Source organism: Gymnodraco acuticeps, unplaced genomic scaffold, assembly GCF_902827175.1.
Source record: "Gymnodraco acuticeps unplaced genomic scaffold, fGymAcu1.1, whole genome shotgun sequence".
NCBI lineage: Eukaryota > Metazoa > Chordata > Actinopteri > Perciformes > Bathydraconidae > Gymnodraco > Gymnodraco acuticeps.
The window spans coordinates 2,157,366-2,176,413 of NW_022989843.1; the positions used below are offsets into that span (position 1 = coordinate 2,157,366).

Here is a 19,048-nt window from a genome sequence, read left to right on the forward strand (position 1 = left end):
TTTTTTATTTTAATTTCACATAAAAGAGTTCCTATAAAAAGTAAAGAATGCAAAGGAATGCTTGCCTTGTAAGTATTCCCCTCCAGTTAAATATTTCACAAAAATAAATAAATCATTACATTACAGTCAAAACACAGTGGTTAAGTATCAAACATTTGCTTTAAATGTGTTGCATCCTCTATTATTCATGCTGTGGTGATGAACTGACCAATCATTTCCCTCATCTTGTCTAGTCTCATCTCTCCTTTTATCTTGCGGATTATCTGGGTTCTCGCTGTAAAATGTGGATTATAAATAACATCTTCTGCATCTACCGCAGTATTAGCTGGGACAGTATCCCCTGTGTTGTCTGCATTACATACATACTCCAGTTGCAACAGTTTGGCACAGAAAAGAAGGATAAATATTGCATCCGGTGCCACAGAAAACACAAATATCATCCTTTCCCACTAAATAAAGTACGTGATCTCAGTAAAAGTCAGGAGCAGATACCATATTTTTTTGTGTAACAGTGTTAGTGCCTTGTTTCCAATATGAGATTTCTCAGTGAATGTCTTTATTTTACAGCTTTTTTATTATTGAAAACCTCTCTGTCCAGTGCTGCTTATCCTCCTCCCCCTGTTGATCCCTCCAGTTCACACCATAATTGGAAGGAAGTGGGTGGCCGTGTTCTTCCTGCGGGTTTTCTTCCCTCTCAGCGGCTTCCCGTGGACATTCAGACCCACAAACATCTGCCGCTTCTTGTTCCTCCACTCAGCTGATGCGTACGTGTTGTAGCCGTTCTCCTCAATGCGCTCCTTCAGGGTGCAGTCGACACCGAACTCTCTCTGTAAAAACAGTAGGTATCACGTTTCAATGTTTTAACCCAGGCATGTGAGGTTAAGGCAAAACACACATAATTTTCTTGTGCAAATCCATTGTGGTTGCTCATGGTACCGTGTTTATTTACTACTCCTCCTTAATCCATATTGCATGTTTTGCTTTGTGAGCTAGAGTAGAAGTTAGTGTGCTCTTCTAAAATTGCATAGTTAGAGGTTAACGTGTGCGCACTGGCCTGGTTGTTTTTAGAGTTGACCCAGCAGTTAGAGAAGTAAAGATAAGACCTCCTTTGATAAGGACAGACTATCTCTCTTTCTCTGGAGCATTCAGATTGACCCCTGACCCGGATACTAACCGCTCCGTACAGCTCTCCCTTCCTGCTGATAGCCAGATAGTAGTTGCTGTTCAGCCCTTTGATGGCCACCACTCCCACGTCCACCGATGTGATTTCCAGAATGCCTAGGGTTCAGCAAAAAAGACAGTTACATCAATGTATGTAAACATTCACAGTGAGCATAGGAGCTTGATGTCATTTGTGCATGTAACTCAACTGCTGAGATCAAAACACTTAAAAAAAAATTCACGTAGACAAAAAAAAACAAAGAAAAGAAAACGTGTTTTCGACTCGTAGATGAGACAGAATTGTATAAATAAATCCATAACGTTTTACAGAACTCGGAGAGGGTGAGAGTAACGAACGGATAACAAAATATTGCACGCTCATTCCAGGACATTTAGGAACACACAGTGTGGGAATTCTGCGTAAGTCCTTAAGCAAGATTTATCGTTATGTTGATATTATAAAGGCACTTTACAACCTACACCTGTGTAACAGATTCCAGCTGCGCAAGCCATTTAGTTTGAAAATGAATAGGTGGATACCGCAGAGATTCTCAGGTTGTTTATGTTCTGTTTGGTTTTTAGGTTTCCAAGTCCCTGTGCAAGCAATTCAGGGTTCTCATAGGCTGTTAGAGGGGCTAATTTATACCCCAGTTAACAAGGGCATGCTTTTGCCCCTGACAGCTGTGGTTATTTGTGTGGTCTAAGTATCAGAGGTCAGAGAGGTATAACTTCCTAGCGTGTCCTTTGACCACAGAACCTACTTGTCTCGTCTTATTGTGTGTGTGTGTGTGTGTGTGTGTGTGTGTGTGTGTGTGTGTGTGTGTGTGTGTGTGTGTGTGTGTGTCTGTGCGCACATTAACCTCCCCTGTTCCCATGGCATGTTTGATTTCATGCCTCCCTCCCTGACTTCCTTTCCCCACTTCCTGTGAGCTGTCGTTATTTTATCCAGATAAGCACACATGTGTGCACATACACACACACACAGCGTGGGGTGTGAACTCCAGTCAACGACAACCTTTGATCAGATCAGCAACCCCTCCTCTGTCTGATGACTGTTTGTGTGGTAGCCCGCCCCACTGTCAGGCCCACTCTCCGGTGGTTGGGGGCCAGCCTGGTACATGAGGGGACAGTGGAGGATGCAGGTGTGCCCCCAAAGATCAATCTCTTTTTTGTTAAATAGAGCAGCTTCCCTCCTGTCTATGAGGTCTTGACTGTATCAGTTTCTAGTTCAAACAGTGGCACCTCGGGGCAGTGAGGTCTGAAGCGGCAAGGCGGTGGTGGGGACTGTATCACAACGGCCATTGAAGATCTGAGAGGAGCTGGTTTCTGTATGGGATCGGGTGTCGGGTACGGAGTGAGGATGTAAGACAATCTATGGCAGTCTCTGGCTGCTCTGTAAACATGGGAGGGATGAAAGGAAGGAGAACAGAGGAGGACAGAGGAGCCATGACAGTGAGACTGGGGGTGGAGTGAGGATTAGTAAGTCTGTAATGATCACTGATCAAAGTCCGCCACCGGAGGCAGAGGGGAGACAGGTTGCATACACACACAGGCACGCACACGTATCTACGTACTGACACACACATACACAGAGATGATATTGTAGCAGGTGAATGTGCACTTGCAAATCTAACCTGGCTGTGAAACTGCACAATCTCCATTCACTGTTCTCTGCTTGGTGCTGAGCTTGGCCCACAGAGAGTAATGAGTTAATGGCTGCAAGTATGGGGAAACACCACCACCAAAACAGCCTACTCCACATTACTACATTAAGCCTCAAATGTGACAACAATGCTTTTTACGTGGTACATTTTACAAACCACACGTGAAAAATGTAGCCGTAAGTCAGCCAGCCGTGCAGGTTCAGCTGTTTATTTGGGGAGACAGCAGTTTTTCTTTTGCATGCTGGTTGCTTTTCTGTGTGGCTTATTTGAGAGTTCTGTTTGGAGTTACAACAGTAAATGTTGCGTTGGTCTTGGAATGGAGGCACACAATGCCAGTGAGAATTAAAGGTGGTTTTTCCGCAGTCGGATGCCAGAAATCATGTGCTTTGCATCTTGAATTGTTATTCCTCCTCACCCCTGCTTTGCTGTTATTTTTAAATTAAAAAAAAGGATTTCTGCCATTCCCATGAGGATAAATGAAGTGGAACAAGGCGTAAATCAGGATACACAGTAATAACACTTGATACAGACCACACAGAATGTATCTGCACAGAAGGGATATGCATCCTTTTCCCCACCTCTGAGAAAAGCTATACATTTATCTTCTAAAACCTCAATAAGAGCACCATCTGTTATTTCCCCACGCAAAAGGCAACTGCTTTGATTAAAGGACATGAATGCACAAACACTTAAGCACACATTCACATATAACACACACACACACACACACACGTTTTGAACCATATCCAGAAGCATCTTGCACACGTGGCCCCTAAAGCACAGAATCACAAATGATGGCGGGACAGAAATATACACACGCACACACAAACCCTCAAACCCTGACAGGCTCACCCTCTCACACTGTCACAACCTCGGATAATTACCAAAATGTTTTACCGCCAAACTTTTGCCTTTAGTCTTATTAAGCAATATTTGACTCAGAGCCGCTAGTCGTCGTACATTCAGGAGAACTCAGCTGTGAATCACTCATATTTTAATCACATACTTAGGCCATGCAGATACCTACTTAGCTGACTTTAACATAATCTCCCTCCCTTTCTCTCTGCCTCTCTGTAACCTCAGCACAGGCGCTCAGCGGGTTTGAAAGCCATGTGGGACAGTTTTGCGCTGGCATCCCCATAAATCTGTGGGAGGCTGGATACTGGCTCTTTAACAGACAGTGAGCCGGGTCCTCGCAGGGCCACAGACGGCACCCAAAACCAAAGCCTCCACATCTCATACACCTCTAAGAAAAGCATGGTAAATCTATAAATTAATCTATTGCAAAAAATCAATGTAGTGGGATTTGTCTTGCAACTTCTGGCTCAGCAAAAGGTAAGCCATCCTCCACTCATTGCAAAAAACTTGATATTTTGTCACTTCAAGGGACCATCGAGGGTCTACAAAGGACGTCAGCCCTGGGATCATGTCTAGCCCCAGGGGCCAGAGCAAAGACTGAAGCTGCTGTTGTGTAGTATCCTTTACCGTGTGAACCTGATATGAGGGCACATAATCCACACACAGTGTCCTCAGACCCCCCCAGGACACAGCTTTTTGATGGCACCACCATTGATACTGAAGACGCGCGGCTTTGATGTGGCCACAATGATGTTCAGCCATGTCATTCATGAACTTGTACCTCTAGAGATTCCCCTGTGCTCTCTTTCACCTCCCTTCAATGCTCACTCTGAACTACCTCAAACTGACTTTTGGAAATGGCAACACACTCCTAAAAATGAGAAGGTGCTGGCCAATAAAAAAGAAGACAGAGTGGTAAATCCTCTTCCAAACATGCATAAAGTTTGGGATGATTTCACACACCACTGTTATGATAACTGAGTCAGACTTCCTTTCAGTTTTACAACTTCTACTACTACCACTAACAAAAATGCAGTAAAGGCATTGCGATATGGTCAGTAAATAAAGTTGCCTCTTTCATGACCTTGTCAAAACAAACATCTCCCCTGACATTATGCCTCCCCATGCCATTTCCCCTAAGTCACTTTGATTGAATATGTGGTTTAGCTCTCCCAAGAGGAACATTAAAAGCTTCCATATACACTCTGGGTTGGGAGACAGAGTGGGAGAGGGAGGGAGGGAAAAAAGAGCATGTGAGAGATGTATACTGTATGTGTGAGTGTGTGTGTCAGTAATAAGGGAGCACATGTGTCATCCTCCGCTGCTATATGATCACACACCCACTGAAGCATGTAAGCGCCTGCTGGCTGATAGGCACACACACTTAGCTCGGTGGGAACACTGGAAGACTAATGAGAAAGCTATTTAACTGACTGATATCCCGAAACATACAACGTGTAATCACTCTAAAGACTTGTTTCTCTGAGTGCAGCATGTCAAACTGCTTTAAACAAATGTCTGATCTGTCATGGAGGGTATGTAATTTGCCGGACGATGGCTGGCAGGCGAGCAAACTGAGTGGGAGAGTGAGAGAGACACAGACACAGACAGGCAGAAAAAGTCTGAAAGCATCGATGAGACTGACAACCATATCCTTCCCCCTCGCACCCCTATCCCTGTTCTTCTGTGGTTGTTATCAGTGCTGTTTAACCAGGGCTGTGAAGACAGCCTGATAATGGCTGCCTTATCAGCCCCTGCTCCTTTTTAAGCCATCTGAGAGCTACCATCTTTGTGCTGAACGTTTGGACAGGAGACATACCAGTGGGATGTCTGGTTTAAAACAAAATACGACTCTAATGCTTCATCCAAACGACCAACCAATGGGCAGGCTGGCAGTCTCAGAATATCATCCAAGAAACATGCTTTTATATAAATTTGATGTTTTACGCAGAGTAATATATCCAGTTTATGCATTTCTTATAAAGAACAACCACCTGATTTCTCAAATGAGAAATAACTAAACATTTAAGAGGGTTTCTTATTGCAATAAATGTCCCACAGGTGCTCTTTGTTGTGCGCGATAAACAAATGCCTTAAAAGGTCAAAAGTTTTGGCTGCATAGATTAAAAGCCTTAATCTAACACAGGCAGTTTGGCTGTAAAAACTGATGTGTGTGTGCTCAAATGAGCCTGGTTTCTTCTCACATTTAACTTTTGCAGCCACCACCACATAGACTCAGATCATCGTTGGTGTCTGCTTCCTTCCTTTCTGTCTACTTTTGCACATTTATATCAACAGGAATTACTTACTGAAGGGGTCATCCTTGCTCTTGGTTCCATTGACCTTTCCGTCCCTATCGATCCTCAGGAAAAACTTCTGGAAAGAGAACAGCTTCCTCCTCCGCATGTCCCCTGTGAGATGATTGTAGCTGCGCACATGCCTGCCTTGTGGCCCCCCAGTCCGACCCAGGGGGCCCCCAGTGGCCCTGGGCCTAGACACAACCTCAGTCTCAGAAATGTTCAGTGGGACCCTGAGAGTTCGAGGGTTGGCGAGCCTTAGTCTGTCTCTGCGGGGCTGGTGGCAAGCTGCCCCCGGTAGGGAGAAGGAAAAAAACACCAGGGCAACCAGGAGAGGCAAAGACAGGGAGGAAAGCAGTGTGGATGGGGATCTCAGTCTGGTCCCAGCGTGAGCCCCTAACCCAGCCCTGGAGCAGGACGAGGCAGAGGCAGCCTTACTCCCTCCAGCAGCCCATCTGATCATGGTAGTGTGCTGTGTGGAGGACTACAGGCAGCCTCAGAGCCTGGGACATGCTGCTGGGGGCGAGAAAAGGCTGGGAGGGCAGGGAGGGGAGCCCTCCACAGTCCAGACGCGGCGAGGTGGTCCCCCTGCAGAGTCCCAATTATTTAGCACCTGGATAAGATTCTTTCCCTCTCAATTATTTTTGATAGTGTTCAACAAGTCAATGTGAGTCCTCTTCTCCACCGATAAAGTTTTAGGCTGAAGATCAGAAAGTCTGTTTTGGAAAATAAAACAGTCTGAATGAACAAAGATTACGACAAAAACAACACACCGATTACTTTTTGAGTTTATTCCAGTACTGAACCTGTTTTTCCACTTCCCCTACGTTTTCTAATCGCTCTAAATTGTTTGTAAATGTTGACTATACTCGGCTGCTCGTGTGACCCTTTTATTTCCAGGCACTTTCTAAATAAAAAAAAACAGAAAATAAAAAGATATAAATTTCACTGATATCCAGTCAGAAAGATTGCCATGTGAAAAAAAATCCTTAATTCCAGTACAATGAAAGAAAAAGGCAATCTACCTGTCCAATAGCTGCTTCACTCCACGTGTGCAGAAAAGGATTTTCAGATTTCAGTCTGAGGAGAAAAAGCAGGAATCAAGACTTAAAGAGGAACGCTGGTCAATCCGGGCGCATGTGAGATAATCCATCTGTGTTCTCTCTTCATCTATTTACCCCCAAATGACTCCACCTTCATGAAGCATGGAGGTAACGGTCTGGGGAGGTCTTCCTCTCGCTCTAAGGGTTGAGTCAGAGTGATTTGCCTCCACTTCGTTGGGTTTCTTGATACAAGGATTCCTGGTATGATCTCCTCACCTGGAGGCTGATCACAGAAAATGACTGTGTTGTGTTGTGTGTAGCTGTGTAACTCTGTTAGTTATTGATCCCTCCCTCCTTTACTCAACTTCCCCTCGCACATATGGGAGCGGTGTGTGTGTGTGTGTGTGGTGTGTGTGTGTGTGTGTGTGTGTGTGTGTGTGTGTGTGTGTGTGTGTGTGTGTGTGTGTGTGTGTGTGTGTGTGGTGTGTGTGTGTGTGTGTGTGTGTGTGTGTGTGTGTGTGTGTGTGTGTGTGTGTGTGTGTGTGTGTGTGTGCCTACGCCTACATACAAGTTGATCTAACTTATGAGAGTGTGTGAGAGGTGATAGCAGGGTTTATTTGAGTAGATGCAGCAGGGCAGGAAGAAGCCGTCTGGTAGTATTGGATCTGTCCCTAAGGCTAAAGATTGTACTGGTGATGGCTTTATTGAATAATCAAAGGGTTGTTCTGTTTTCTGTATGGTAGGACTCGTGTTTTTTTGTTGTTATCTTGTGTAAGATTGAGTGTGAATGAATACAAAATGTAGACCCACTTATTACTCATTAAGATGTGATAATCCTAACAAGTGGTCATCCTGCTCTATCTCTTCAGATCAAAATCATCATATTATCAATCAATCATATTAAGTTACTATGGCCGGTTCCTTCTGGAAGCTGGTCTTATCACGGCCATCTTCTCTCCTCTCTCTTTCCCTCAAGGCACTTTATCGTAGTGTGTTATCTGTAATGCAATGAAGCTCTCTAGTTTCACTCAGCAGACCTCCGCCTTCCTTTGGGACTCAGGTGTCTGAGTGTTCCTCGGCCAATGAGACTCTCTTAAACGAACCATGCATCATTTGCTCCTCAAGGCAAGGCAGGCACAGGATGGACAATATCATAGCGGACTAGACAACAATGCACAATATGTGGAGTGAATGTGCAAAATATTAGGGACGGTCACTGTTCTCACGAAGCACACTGACAAGGCAAAGTTAGATATAAATGTATCTTTTTGATTCAATTACATTATTTCTTTTTCAATCGACACAAAAGTAGCAGGGTTAGAATAAACACTTCACATTATGCAAAGAGTGTTGCAACACCAGAGAGACAATTAAAGTCTTATTAAGATGTTAACAATGATCAAGGGCCATGTGGTGACATTTCTAACCATCTGCTGTGATAAACTAAACTTGTGCTGGCAGTCTTATCTGTCCTCCCTGATCTTTGTGTTTTTAATGTCCGGGTCTGTCCTCTTCCTCGCTTTCCTTGCCCTAAGTCCCAGTTTGTAGTGCCTGCTTTAATGTCTGTCAACGATCTATGGCCAGAACAGCAGTCTGGTCTTGGCATGGCTTTATCTGGGATACAAACAAAGCTATCTTATCATGGCTTCCTTTGTGGTGTCCTTCCCAATGTGATAACCTGAATCAGTGCAGAGGAAACAGAGCTGGGAGGAGCAGCCATCATTCTTATTGATTATTAGTAGATTAAGTTGTTCTAGATTTATTTTCATTGCTTAAAATGGCTTCTACTTTACCTAAATGGTGTTATTACAATGAATGATTTGATCTAAATGTTGATTTAAGTATATGTATCTCTATTGAAGGTTTATATTATTTTCAAGATTCAAGATTCAAAGGTTTTATTATTATGTGCACAGCTACAGTGTACTTATGGCAATGAAAATCTTAGGTCCCGAGCTCCTCAAACACAAATGTTGTTTATCATGTTGTAGTTAAAGTAAAATATGTTATTTATCATTAAATCAAAGTTTGTCATTTGTATGAAAACTATCTAATTATTAATTGTTTTTTTTATTTGTGTCATGCAAAAATTAGGCTATCCAACATGTTATTACATACATGTCCTGTCTTGCATTTACAAAGCATGTGGAATAGAAAAAAAGAGAAAATAATCAGAATAAACTAGAAAACAAACTAAACACAACTCTATTATCTCTCCGTAAAGAGCTTTTTCTCCTTTGTTTTCTCAAGATAGCTCATTTAAATGTTTGAATTTAAAATGAGCACAAATAGACACAAATACCAAATACTCATTTTAGATCGGTTAATCTTGTGCATTCATTGTATTCTATTATCTTCTTTAAAAACCTCGGCGAGGTTTAATTACTTTGACTGTAAGACTGTAAGAAATGTAAGTGACAATATCTTGAAAGAAACATTTTATTATATACAAATTGTGTGGCCTGGAAATATGCAAATATGTTTGTTGGAAAATATTTTGGGGAAAAGTACTAAATGAAATAGCTTGTCTGTGATTTATCATTCTGCGTTCTACTACGGTTCACTGGACAATCATGGACCGACGCTCTATTCTTTCTATTAGAAGTATGATAGGTAAGATACTGTAAAATAGCTCAGTGACAGCTCAGACCAGTGTGTTGCTCTCAGTTTAATGCATCAGGATTTCATTAGAAACTAGAGAATGCAATTCCTGAAGAAATTGCTAGTGGGAATGCTTTATGCTGAAAAGCTGACGCTAAACTGCTATGCTGAAATGTAATGTGTAAGAAGAAAGTGAATAATTTAGATTGAAATTATACATGAACACTGGGGGCTTGAATGTGTGATAAGAGAAGAAAATAAAGTAAAAAGGCTTGGAAAAGCAGCAGAATATTTGAACTGCAAACGTTTGAACTAACTTAATGGCGAATGATCTGTCGCCAACGGCATTTGATGACATCCCATAATACGCTTAGATGCGTTGATGGCTGCATCGTTACCAAACCTGTGAAGTTTTGGGCCGTTTGGAGCATTTTCACTGAAGTTATGAGAAAACCGTGTTTCATGGTGAGCATTGTGTTGCCATGGCAACAGCATTTGAAGAAATCTCTCAAAACTGTCCCGTAGATGTCTTCACGGCTGGACTGTTAGCACACATGTGAAGTTTGAGCACTTTTTGAACATTTTCATAAGAGTTATAGCGACATCGTCTTTTATGGCGAGGGATGGAAACGGCATATGATGACCCCCCTAATTAACATAGAGCTGTTACCTGAAGTCTGGTGCTCTGAGCATGTCAGTTGGAGTTATGACATCATCGTGTTCCATGACACAGGTGTTAATATTTTAGCTAATGACGTGTCCAGAGATCAAAGGTTTCCATGGTGATATGCAGTAATCAGTGAGAGGAGAGCATTTTCATTGTTCTGAATGAGAGATAAACCTCTTACATATGAGCGTTTTGTTGAAGAACCGTAACATCGGTGAATTGTCAAAGCGTGAAGCATGTCAAGGAACTTGAGCATCTGAAGTGTACTTTTTGTGTACTTTCGGGTTAATAATGTGGCCTTTTTGGCAGATTAACTAAAAGGTGTGCGGCTACTGTGGTGGGGAAAGATGAGGCTGAACTTACAATGGGGCTTAATGGAGACATGTTGAAAGTTTTTGTCACTTCATGTCCTCAAGAGGCATTTTGTTTAATTATTTTTGCTTAATTTATTTTTATTTTTCAAGCAACGAGATGTTTTCCTACGTTTCCTCATGAAAAATTATGTCTCAGGAATGTAGGGTTTGGGAATTATGGCAGGTTTAAAAGAAAATATGAAGGCAACATTAAATCTGTCCTCCACTCTAGCTGTGACATCATGCACTCTAAAATCTGAAGAAGGCCTCTTTACCAATGTCTGAACAATGTTTAATATCTCTAAAAGTACGAATCAGAAAAGCAGTGTTACTTTTTAAAGTTGGAATGAGGTTTCTGAGTGAAAGTATGAAGGAGCAGTTAGCAGTTGAAGTTGCATGAAGATTGTTCAAGTCTGAAGAGTTTCTCCATTGACTTCCATGTTAAAAATGTGATGAATTATGGGATGTATCTCTGAAATTATGAAAGTTATGAATGAGAAAAGTAATAGCCATCGATTCCCGACCGAGCTGAAAGTTTTGATGTTTGAACGGAGTTTCCGTGATGTGGAATGTGGGAGAAGAAGAGGTGCAAAATAACCCGGCGAAATAATAAAGAATTTAGTGCGTAGCATAACAGATAGTGGGAATGCTGTGTCAGCATTCCCACTAAATGATTTCACATTGGAGGCATGGTCAGATTCTCAGATAAGGGATCAGAGACTGAAGAGTCAGCTCTTACTGTTCTTTCCACTAAGACAGTAATGTCCTCTGTAGGTGCCTTAGAGGGATGTGGGCCTGAAATGATTTGCAGGATTTCTTTAGAGGCCAAGGAGCAAATTCTTTGTAAATGTAACCGTGCCTGTGTTTTATCTCCTAAATGCAATATAAGTGAGATTTGCGGGGTCTGGAGATGGTCTCATCTCTTTCCTGCTCTACAGCTTTTGCATTTAGTGTATCTTTATAGATCTATCCCTGAATTGCATTTCAAAGTTCAAAACAATGGGCAATAGAACAGACAAATGTGCTTCTGATCCCTCCCAGGCTGTGGCTCTAGCTGGGTTATTACGCTATTCTCAAAAACAGAACATAATTACAATAAAGGCAATGAAAACTTGAATACCGGAAATGTATACGCGTCAGCAGAGATTTGATTTCACACAGTACGAAATGCCAAAAAGAAAAAGGAATCGAGGGGAAACACATGGAAAGATTGTCTTTTGTACTTTTAGCGTTTCATGTAAGTTAGCTTGTCAAAAGCAAACTCTTATTCGTCTGCATTTATTTTTATAAAGTAATGAAAGCATCAAGTGTTGTTTTAGTTGTATTCCTTTAACTCAATAATTATGTGAATACATTTACATTTGTATTTGAGTTCAAACAGGAACAAGTTAGGATCAAGGCAAGGCAAGTTTATTTATATAGCACCTTTCAACACAAGGCCATTCAAAGTGCTTTACAAAAAATGAAAGACATTAAGAAAATGGCATTTCAAATCAGTCATTAAAAAGAAAAGCTAATAAAATAAACATTAAAAGAAAAAATACATGGATAAAAGTTACAGTGATAAAAGTTACAGTGCAGTTTAAGATGTGAATAGTTCAATTAAAAGCAGCGACAAAAAGAAAAGTCTTCAGCCTGGATTTAAAAGTAGTCAGAGTTGCAGCGGACCTGCAGGTTTCTGGGAGTTTGTTCCAGATATTTGGAGCATAATAACTGAATGCTGCTTTACCATGTTTAGTTCTGACTCTGGGGACAGAAAGCTGACCAGTCCCTGAAGACCTGAGAGATCTGGATGGTTCATAATTTAGCAGGAGGTCAGAAATGTATTTTGGGCCTAAACCATTCAAAGCTTTATAAACCAGCAGCAGTATTTTGAAATCTATTCTTTGACACACAGGAAGCCAGTGTAAAGACTTCAGAACAGGAGTGATGTGATCCACTTTCTTAGTGTTAGTGAGGACTCGAGCAGCGGCGTTCTGAATCAGCTGCAGCTTTCTAATAGATTTTTTAGTGAGACCTGTGAAGACACCATTGCAGTAGTCGAGTCTACTGAAGACAAAAGCATGGACAAGTTTTTCCAAATCCTGCTGTGACATTAGTCTTTTAATCCTAGATATATTCTTTAGGTGATAGTAGGCTGATTTAGTAACTGTTTTAATGTGACTGTTGAAACTCAGGTCAGAGTCCATGACTACACCTAGATTTCTGGCTTTATCTGTTGTTTTGAACATTGCAGACTGAAGCTCAGCGCTAACTTTTAAGGTAAATCAAACAAGCAGACAGTTGCTAGTGTATCACTTTGTTCTTCTCTTTTTTTATTATTAAATCAGACATTATTTCTATCACAGAACCTACCAACTGTGGTTTATGTTGGTACAATCTTGCCCTCTTTGGCTCTCGTTACTTTATCTTCCTGTAAAAGCCATGATGGCCTTGTTGCTCATGCAAACTACGCAGTTGGTTCTGTTTGAAATGTTGTCGCCCGCCGGCTTTAAATGCATCACTTCCTGTGTCTAATGATGTTCTTTTCTTGATAACAACGTGCTTGACCTCAAAAGGTTAGAGCAACAATGTTATTGGGTTGAATCAGTTTTAGACGTGAGATAGAAGTGTAACATACATAGTTTGGGTTTCTTTCTGAAGCTACATTTTGGCCTCTTGAGTTTGCTTAATGCGGATCCTGTGGCAGGTGGATCGAGCCCTGAGTACCATGCAATCTGTTTTTCTGTTACATACTATGTGGCATTAGCCAGTCATACTGTAGAAATGTGTTTTATTCATGTCATGTGTCTCTGATTTAGCTTGGCCTCCTTGTGAGTATAATTGCCCCTCCCTTTTGGTACACTATCATTAAGCAGATGTTTTACACAGCAAAGCCCCTCGCTCCGATGTACCTAAACTCAAATCCATATGTGGCCACGAGGGAGTCAAACGCACATCTCACAAACAACCTAACTGACCTATGGGAACCATGTGTGTGTCTGTCTGCGTTCCCGGGGGCTCGCTCTGTGTGTGTGCTTGGTCAGAGGAGGCCGAGGCTTTAATAAAGGAACAGGCCCGGTACAGGGATGCCAGTCTCACCACCCGGGGACATGCAGCCTGATGGAGTCCAGATGAGAGCCACCAGACCGGACTTCTTCCTCCAAACCAACAGCCAGTCGGTGCACAGATTACTTTCCACTGCCTGCTTCCTCCAGCCCCTCTCTGCGTTTACACTGGGATTTGGGCTAAACTGGCAGATTAAAGTAACATTCTCATTTAATGTTTAATACTTTAAAGCTTTTAATTGATCACAGAAAAATGTGTTACCTCATGTTGCAAAGACACAACATGCAAACAGATGCTTGGCTCACGCTCGAGGCCTTTTTTTTCTTTTCTTCTGTTGGTCATCAAATGTAAATATTTAATGTGTTCCTGGCTGATGTGTTGGGGAGTGTCTGGTAACCTACAAGATGAGGTTGCTTTTCCTGCTTTACTGTGATCATTTGATGTTCGTCATGTTATCTTCCCCCTCCTGAACAGGCACCAACATCATCCTCCTCTGCTGAGTGTCAGTTTCAGCAGGGCAGAGGAATTTACTTACAGCTCAGTCACTGGATCAACTGAGGCTCTCCAACTGTCCTATGTCTTCTCGGGCAACACATGTTCACATTTTACAGCCAAACTTTTTATTATAATGAGTAGAATGACAGGCAATAAGACAATATGCACTCTCCTAGTACTAAGATAAATAAATATTTGTCAACCTTCCGTAATTTTTTTGACAAAGTTACCAATAAGCTTTTAAAATATATTTTAGTGCGTTATATTAGCATTGTTGCAAAGTTTATGGAAATAGTGAATTTCTAATATTCTAATAGTCTGTGAATTTGTATCCCTTTTTTAATACATATTGATATAATAATACAAAATAACATAGTGGGACATTGTATGCAAACTGCCCATCCCTAATGATGAATATCTAACACATTTGTGCCCACTTAACAGTGACATTTTGTATTTACCACTTACCTGCCAATCAGGCATACTTTAACCATTACTATAATATGCAGTAAACCTGTGGAGCCAACATCAGTTTGCTACTGCGTTGTGCAGAGAAAGTCTGGAAAAACTACAAACAATGAAGTAAATACTCAAACATCGAATCCAAAACCACAATTGTTTGGCAGAAAAACACATTGTGTTGCTTAAGCTGTTAAAAGTAATTTTATGACAATTATTGCCATTTTCAGAGAACAACTAAACACTAACCACTTATGTTGTTGTTGTTTTTTTCAGCTGGAATTGACCTGTGCCAGATAAGTCACTGTTTGGTACACTGACATCTGCAATTAAAGCATGTTTTGTTTTGTTTTTTAGATATATCGATATAAATAAAGATAGCATTTTTATTCTTTCATAAGCAAGGCTTGCTAATTGACTTTGTGTTGGATCGCTCAGATCTATGTCTTCTGTTAATCCTAAATGATTCAGTTAGGTCATTTAATAAGATGTCTAAAGCCCTTGTGGGACCTTTCAAATCATAAATAAGCATTGAAATACATTTTCTATGAAGAGTAAATACACCGTTAAATCTTAATCTGATATTTTATATTACCCATGCATTTCCTTATGAGTTTAAAATCTAAATAGCTTCTTTCTGAATTGTGCAATTCTACAAATAAAGCAACACACAATGATGACAGTATGAGAGATGTTATGTAATACAACTTGATGGTGTTTGCTTCGTCATGATAACACACATTACACACACATACAAACACACACAGCCTCCCCCACGCACACACACTGCTGGTTTTTAGGACATGAGCTACATTGACCTAGTATTGTGTTACTCCTTCCATTACAGCTGACTAACTCTTGGTCTCTGGCTCGAATGATAGCAGAAGGACGCATGCAGTGGGGCAGTGTCCGTTCGTGTCAAGTTATCTGGCACAGAGGATCCTGGGAAATCTGTGCCAGTTGAACCCGATCCCTGAAACAGAGCCCGCTGCTGCCGATTCTGGTGTTACTCAGGCGAGAATGACCTTGCTGACATGAAAGGTCAGAAAGCAGAAGACGCTGATGCAAAGAAGGGTTATTTATACTATGGTATTCCAGCAATGCTTGTGCCTCATGCGTACTACGTAATCATCAACTTCTTCTTTCTCCAGGAAGTTCCGTGTTACAGATTTGAATAGGATTATTAATAATATATATAAATAATCGGTTGGATTTAAATCACCCAGAGTAGCTTGACTGCATCATATCAAACAGTAATACACTAATGCAGAGCACATCCAAAACAGGCATATTGCATGTTATTGCTGCTTGCGAAGTTGTTAAGAAACCAATCTGATTCCTTCCTTTATATGTCATGATACTACTATGCTGTCAGCTATTTGGCCAGGTGACACAATATTTGCAGTCAAAAGTTACAGGCTAAAATTGAATGTTTACATAAATTGCTTTAAATGTAGAAAATCAGGGGAAAAACCCAAAACAATTCATGTTATTTTATTAACACATTTTATTGTCACATTTATTATAGAAAACATAGGTAAAAATTAGTCAAGGTGACAATGGCAATGGTAATGCCTGTACAACATCATACAAACAAAGAAGGGACCTGAGAGGGATGACCTGCAACACCTCTTTCTCATTGGTCAATCTCACACTAGGAGGAGGAGCAACACAGGTTTGAATTATCATTGACAATCGTAACAACAAATGACTAAAACAGGAACTTGTACCCAGGAAAATGTAAACACACAGTGCCAACTCTGAGGATGAAACCACAATTCAAGCAGAAAAAAGTAAAATATAAAAGAAAAAACACAGTTAATTATTGCTATTAACAATAGAAGTCTAAAAAAAAACGTTATTTACATTCTCTTTTTACCTGTTACCATTCAAATAAAAATATAACTGGTAACTTTAGTGTAGAGTTGTGAGTCATGCTCCTTGATTACAAAGGCACATGTATCACAGTTGTGTAGGGGTAACGCTTGAACTTGAATTGTGATTTTCTACTAAATTATTAATTTGATTTACTTTCATGTTTTTTTTCCAGTCTGTTTCTACTGAATTATTGTACTTTGAACCAGTAAATACTTTTTAAGTTATGGTATATTTTGAACACTGTCCTTAAACATCTGTCCAAATCTAAATGTGGCAGTTAATTCATAAAAAATGTTTAACAAAAGAAATATTGACAGCAGAAATATTTTAATCCCAATAAGCATTTCTGCTCACCTCAACATGAATCTATTAACATTAAGCTCTGAGATTTGTCCCTATAGGTTCATTCATCATCAGTGTTTTTGGCTTGTTCTCTTGCTCACTATATACATGTCTTTATGTACTTATGACTATATAAGATGTGAGCTGATCCAGGTTTTATTTGTGCCGATTAACGTGTGCTCGTTGGGGTTATTAGCTATTTGGTTTGGACGTGTCAGACTGTTGATGGAATGGTTATATGTCAGTGTAGCAAGACAGTACAGTAAGTGTGACTGTAGTCCGGATGTGTTGATTTTGATACATATGTGGGTGTGTAACCCTGACTAAGGCCGACAGGTGACACAACACTGTCTTTGGATGGACCTGAGGGAGCAGCGACCCAGCAGCTTCAGCTTGTCACAGAAGCGAGAGGTCATGGTGTTTTTCCTGCAAACGGCACCTGCAAGAAGGAACATGAGACAGACGTCAAATCCAATCCACTTTATTTATATAGCACATATTAAAAACAGAGAAAATATGTGCCATGAAACATCGCAGGACAGGTCATATTTATTTTATTTAAGGTGATTTAGGGTGAGGTTAGCTACAAATAAGTGTGCCCACAGTGACCCTGCTAGGCTACCAGACAGACTAATCGTTGCGTACAAACCTGTGTTGGTCTTGCATTCCTGCATATTGCACTTCCTGAGTGTTTCTGGTTTGGATATCTTCTCACAGAGGCTGTTGGGCATGACGGCCATATCCTGCTCACTCAAACAGTTGACTTCACGCTGCTGCTGACCCCCACCACAGCTCACAGAGCACTGCAAAGACACACACAAAACGATAATCATGGTCATCAGGTCCACTTCTAGGAATATTAAACTGCCAAACATTTTGAAATGCCCTCATTGCTCTGGGTAAATCTTGATGATGTGAGCCTGACCTCCTCCCAGTCCTCGGCCCTCCAGTCGGTGCAGGGCTTAAGACTGCAGGGCTGTGTGCTGTTTGGCCTCAGTGTGGTGCTGCAGCGATGAGGCTCGGGACAGTACACCAGCCGCTCATGGACACCTTCATCACAGCTGCCAGAGCACTGAGGAAAACACAGGGATATAAGGAAGGTAATTGTAATTGCGTAATTGTAAAATCCATATATTTTGGGACATAAATGTGACAATACTCACACATTTGGCTTTGACAACGCCGCTAGAATAGCCTAAATCCTCAATGTAATATTTGATTGAATTTGACTTGTTTTGTTATACACTTTAAACTAAGTTAATAATATTATTCATTTAGTAGGGGCTACATCATGTGAACATTAGTTATGACCTTTAGTGAAAATGGTTTCTAGAAAAAACATGAATGGTTTAGTTCTCTCAAATTATGAAGATATCTGCCTCTACCTTAAGTCTGTATACTTTCAAATATTGGAAAATAAAATCAAAACTCTTTGATTATTATTGAAAAATAGATAAACATGGATATTCCTTTTTTTGTTTTTTAAAGCTAGTGAAAAAAAGATTGCCTAATTGTAACATAAAGAGATTGGATGTGTAAAATGGTCCTACCGGTCCCCAGGGTGATGTGCTCCAGGTCATACAGGGCTTGTGGGGGCAGGTCAGGGTGCTGAGGGGTCTGCTGGACACAGCTTGACAGTGGAAAGGTCTGAGGGGACGTTTACTCTGAGAATCCATACACTGGACTTCACGGTACCTCCTTCCCACCAATGCACAGTTTTCAGGACACTGGAGAACATCATGGTGAAATTGAATGCCTTAGAAAGACCTGGCACTTGAGAACTCAACAAACCCATTTCATCATTTGGAAAAGTAACGGATGATTAAGTATTGAGTAAAGTTCTCGGATTCGGTGACTGGAGGAAATCTAACGTTACTCACCTTGCTCCAGCTGCCACTTTGCCAGGTGGCACAGGGCTGCAGGTGACACGTGCGCGCGGGCTCAGGTCTCTTCTTGCTGGCACAGTCCTCATCATTCTGGGAGCTGCATGTTACTGTCCTCCATATTGCTCCAATCCCACATGTTGTTGAACACTGAGGAACGTGTTCTTATTAGAACTTGCCTTGGGTTTATGTGTATACTTTGATGGACACATTTTAAAAGAGACATGTGAGGCAATAATATTGAAAAGAAAATATTTAGCAAATCTTAATAAAAAAACAACCAGAAATTTAAAAAATCT

General features: G+C 41.0%; 2 protein-coding genes across 4 annotated transcripts in view; both read right to left on the minus strand.

The window, feature by feature from the left end:
* On the minus strand, positions 1–7,313 carry fgf10b (fibroblast growth factor 10b). 3 transcript variants are annotated; one of them, XM_034236586.1, is made up of 5 exons: positions 7,159–7,313; positions 7,006–7,086; positions 5,993–6,696; positions 1,175–1,278; positions 1–827 (listed from the first exon to the last, which is right to left on the minus strand). In XM_034236586.1, the coding sequence occupies exons 3-5, from the start codon at positions 6,441–6,443 to the stop codon at positions 636–638; spliced, it is 747 nt and encodes a 248-aa protein (XP_034092477.1). In that variant the 5' UTR covers positions 6,444–6,696; positions 7,006–7,086; positions 7,159–7,313; the 3' UTR covers positions 1–635. The 3 variants fall into 3 exon arrangements, with proteins under 3 accessions (XP_034092477.1, XP_034092458.1, XP_034092469.1); XM_034236567.1 differs by having other exon boundaries at positions 7,006–7,313; XM_034236578.1 differs by lacking the exon at positions 7,159–7,313 and having other exon boundaries at positions 5,993–6,887; positions 7,006–7,032.
* Positions 7,314–16,124: 8,811 nt separating this feature from the next.
* Positions 16,125–19,048, minus strand: part of adamts12 (ADAM metallopeptidase with thrombospondin type 1 motif, 12) — a 36,278-nt gene continuing 33,354 nt past the window's right edge. Inside the window, exons 20-24 of the mRNA XM_034238335.1 lie at positions 18,747–18,899; positions 18,417–18,593; positions 17,792–17,938; positions 17,516–17,669; positions 16,125–17,305 (exon numbers count right to left, since the gene is read on the minus strand). Coding sequence (XP_034094226.1) covers positions 17,190–17,305; positions 17,516–17,669; positions 17,792–17,938; positions 18,417–18,593; positions 18,747–18,899 — 747 coding nt within the window. The 3' untranslated portion in view covers positions 16,125–17,189. The remainder of the gene's footprint in view (positions 17,306–17,515; positions 17,670–17,791; positions 17,939–18,416; positions 18,594–18,746; positions 18,900–19,048) is intronic.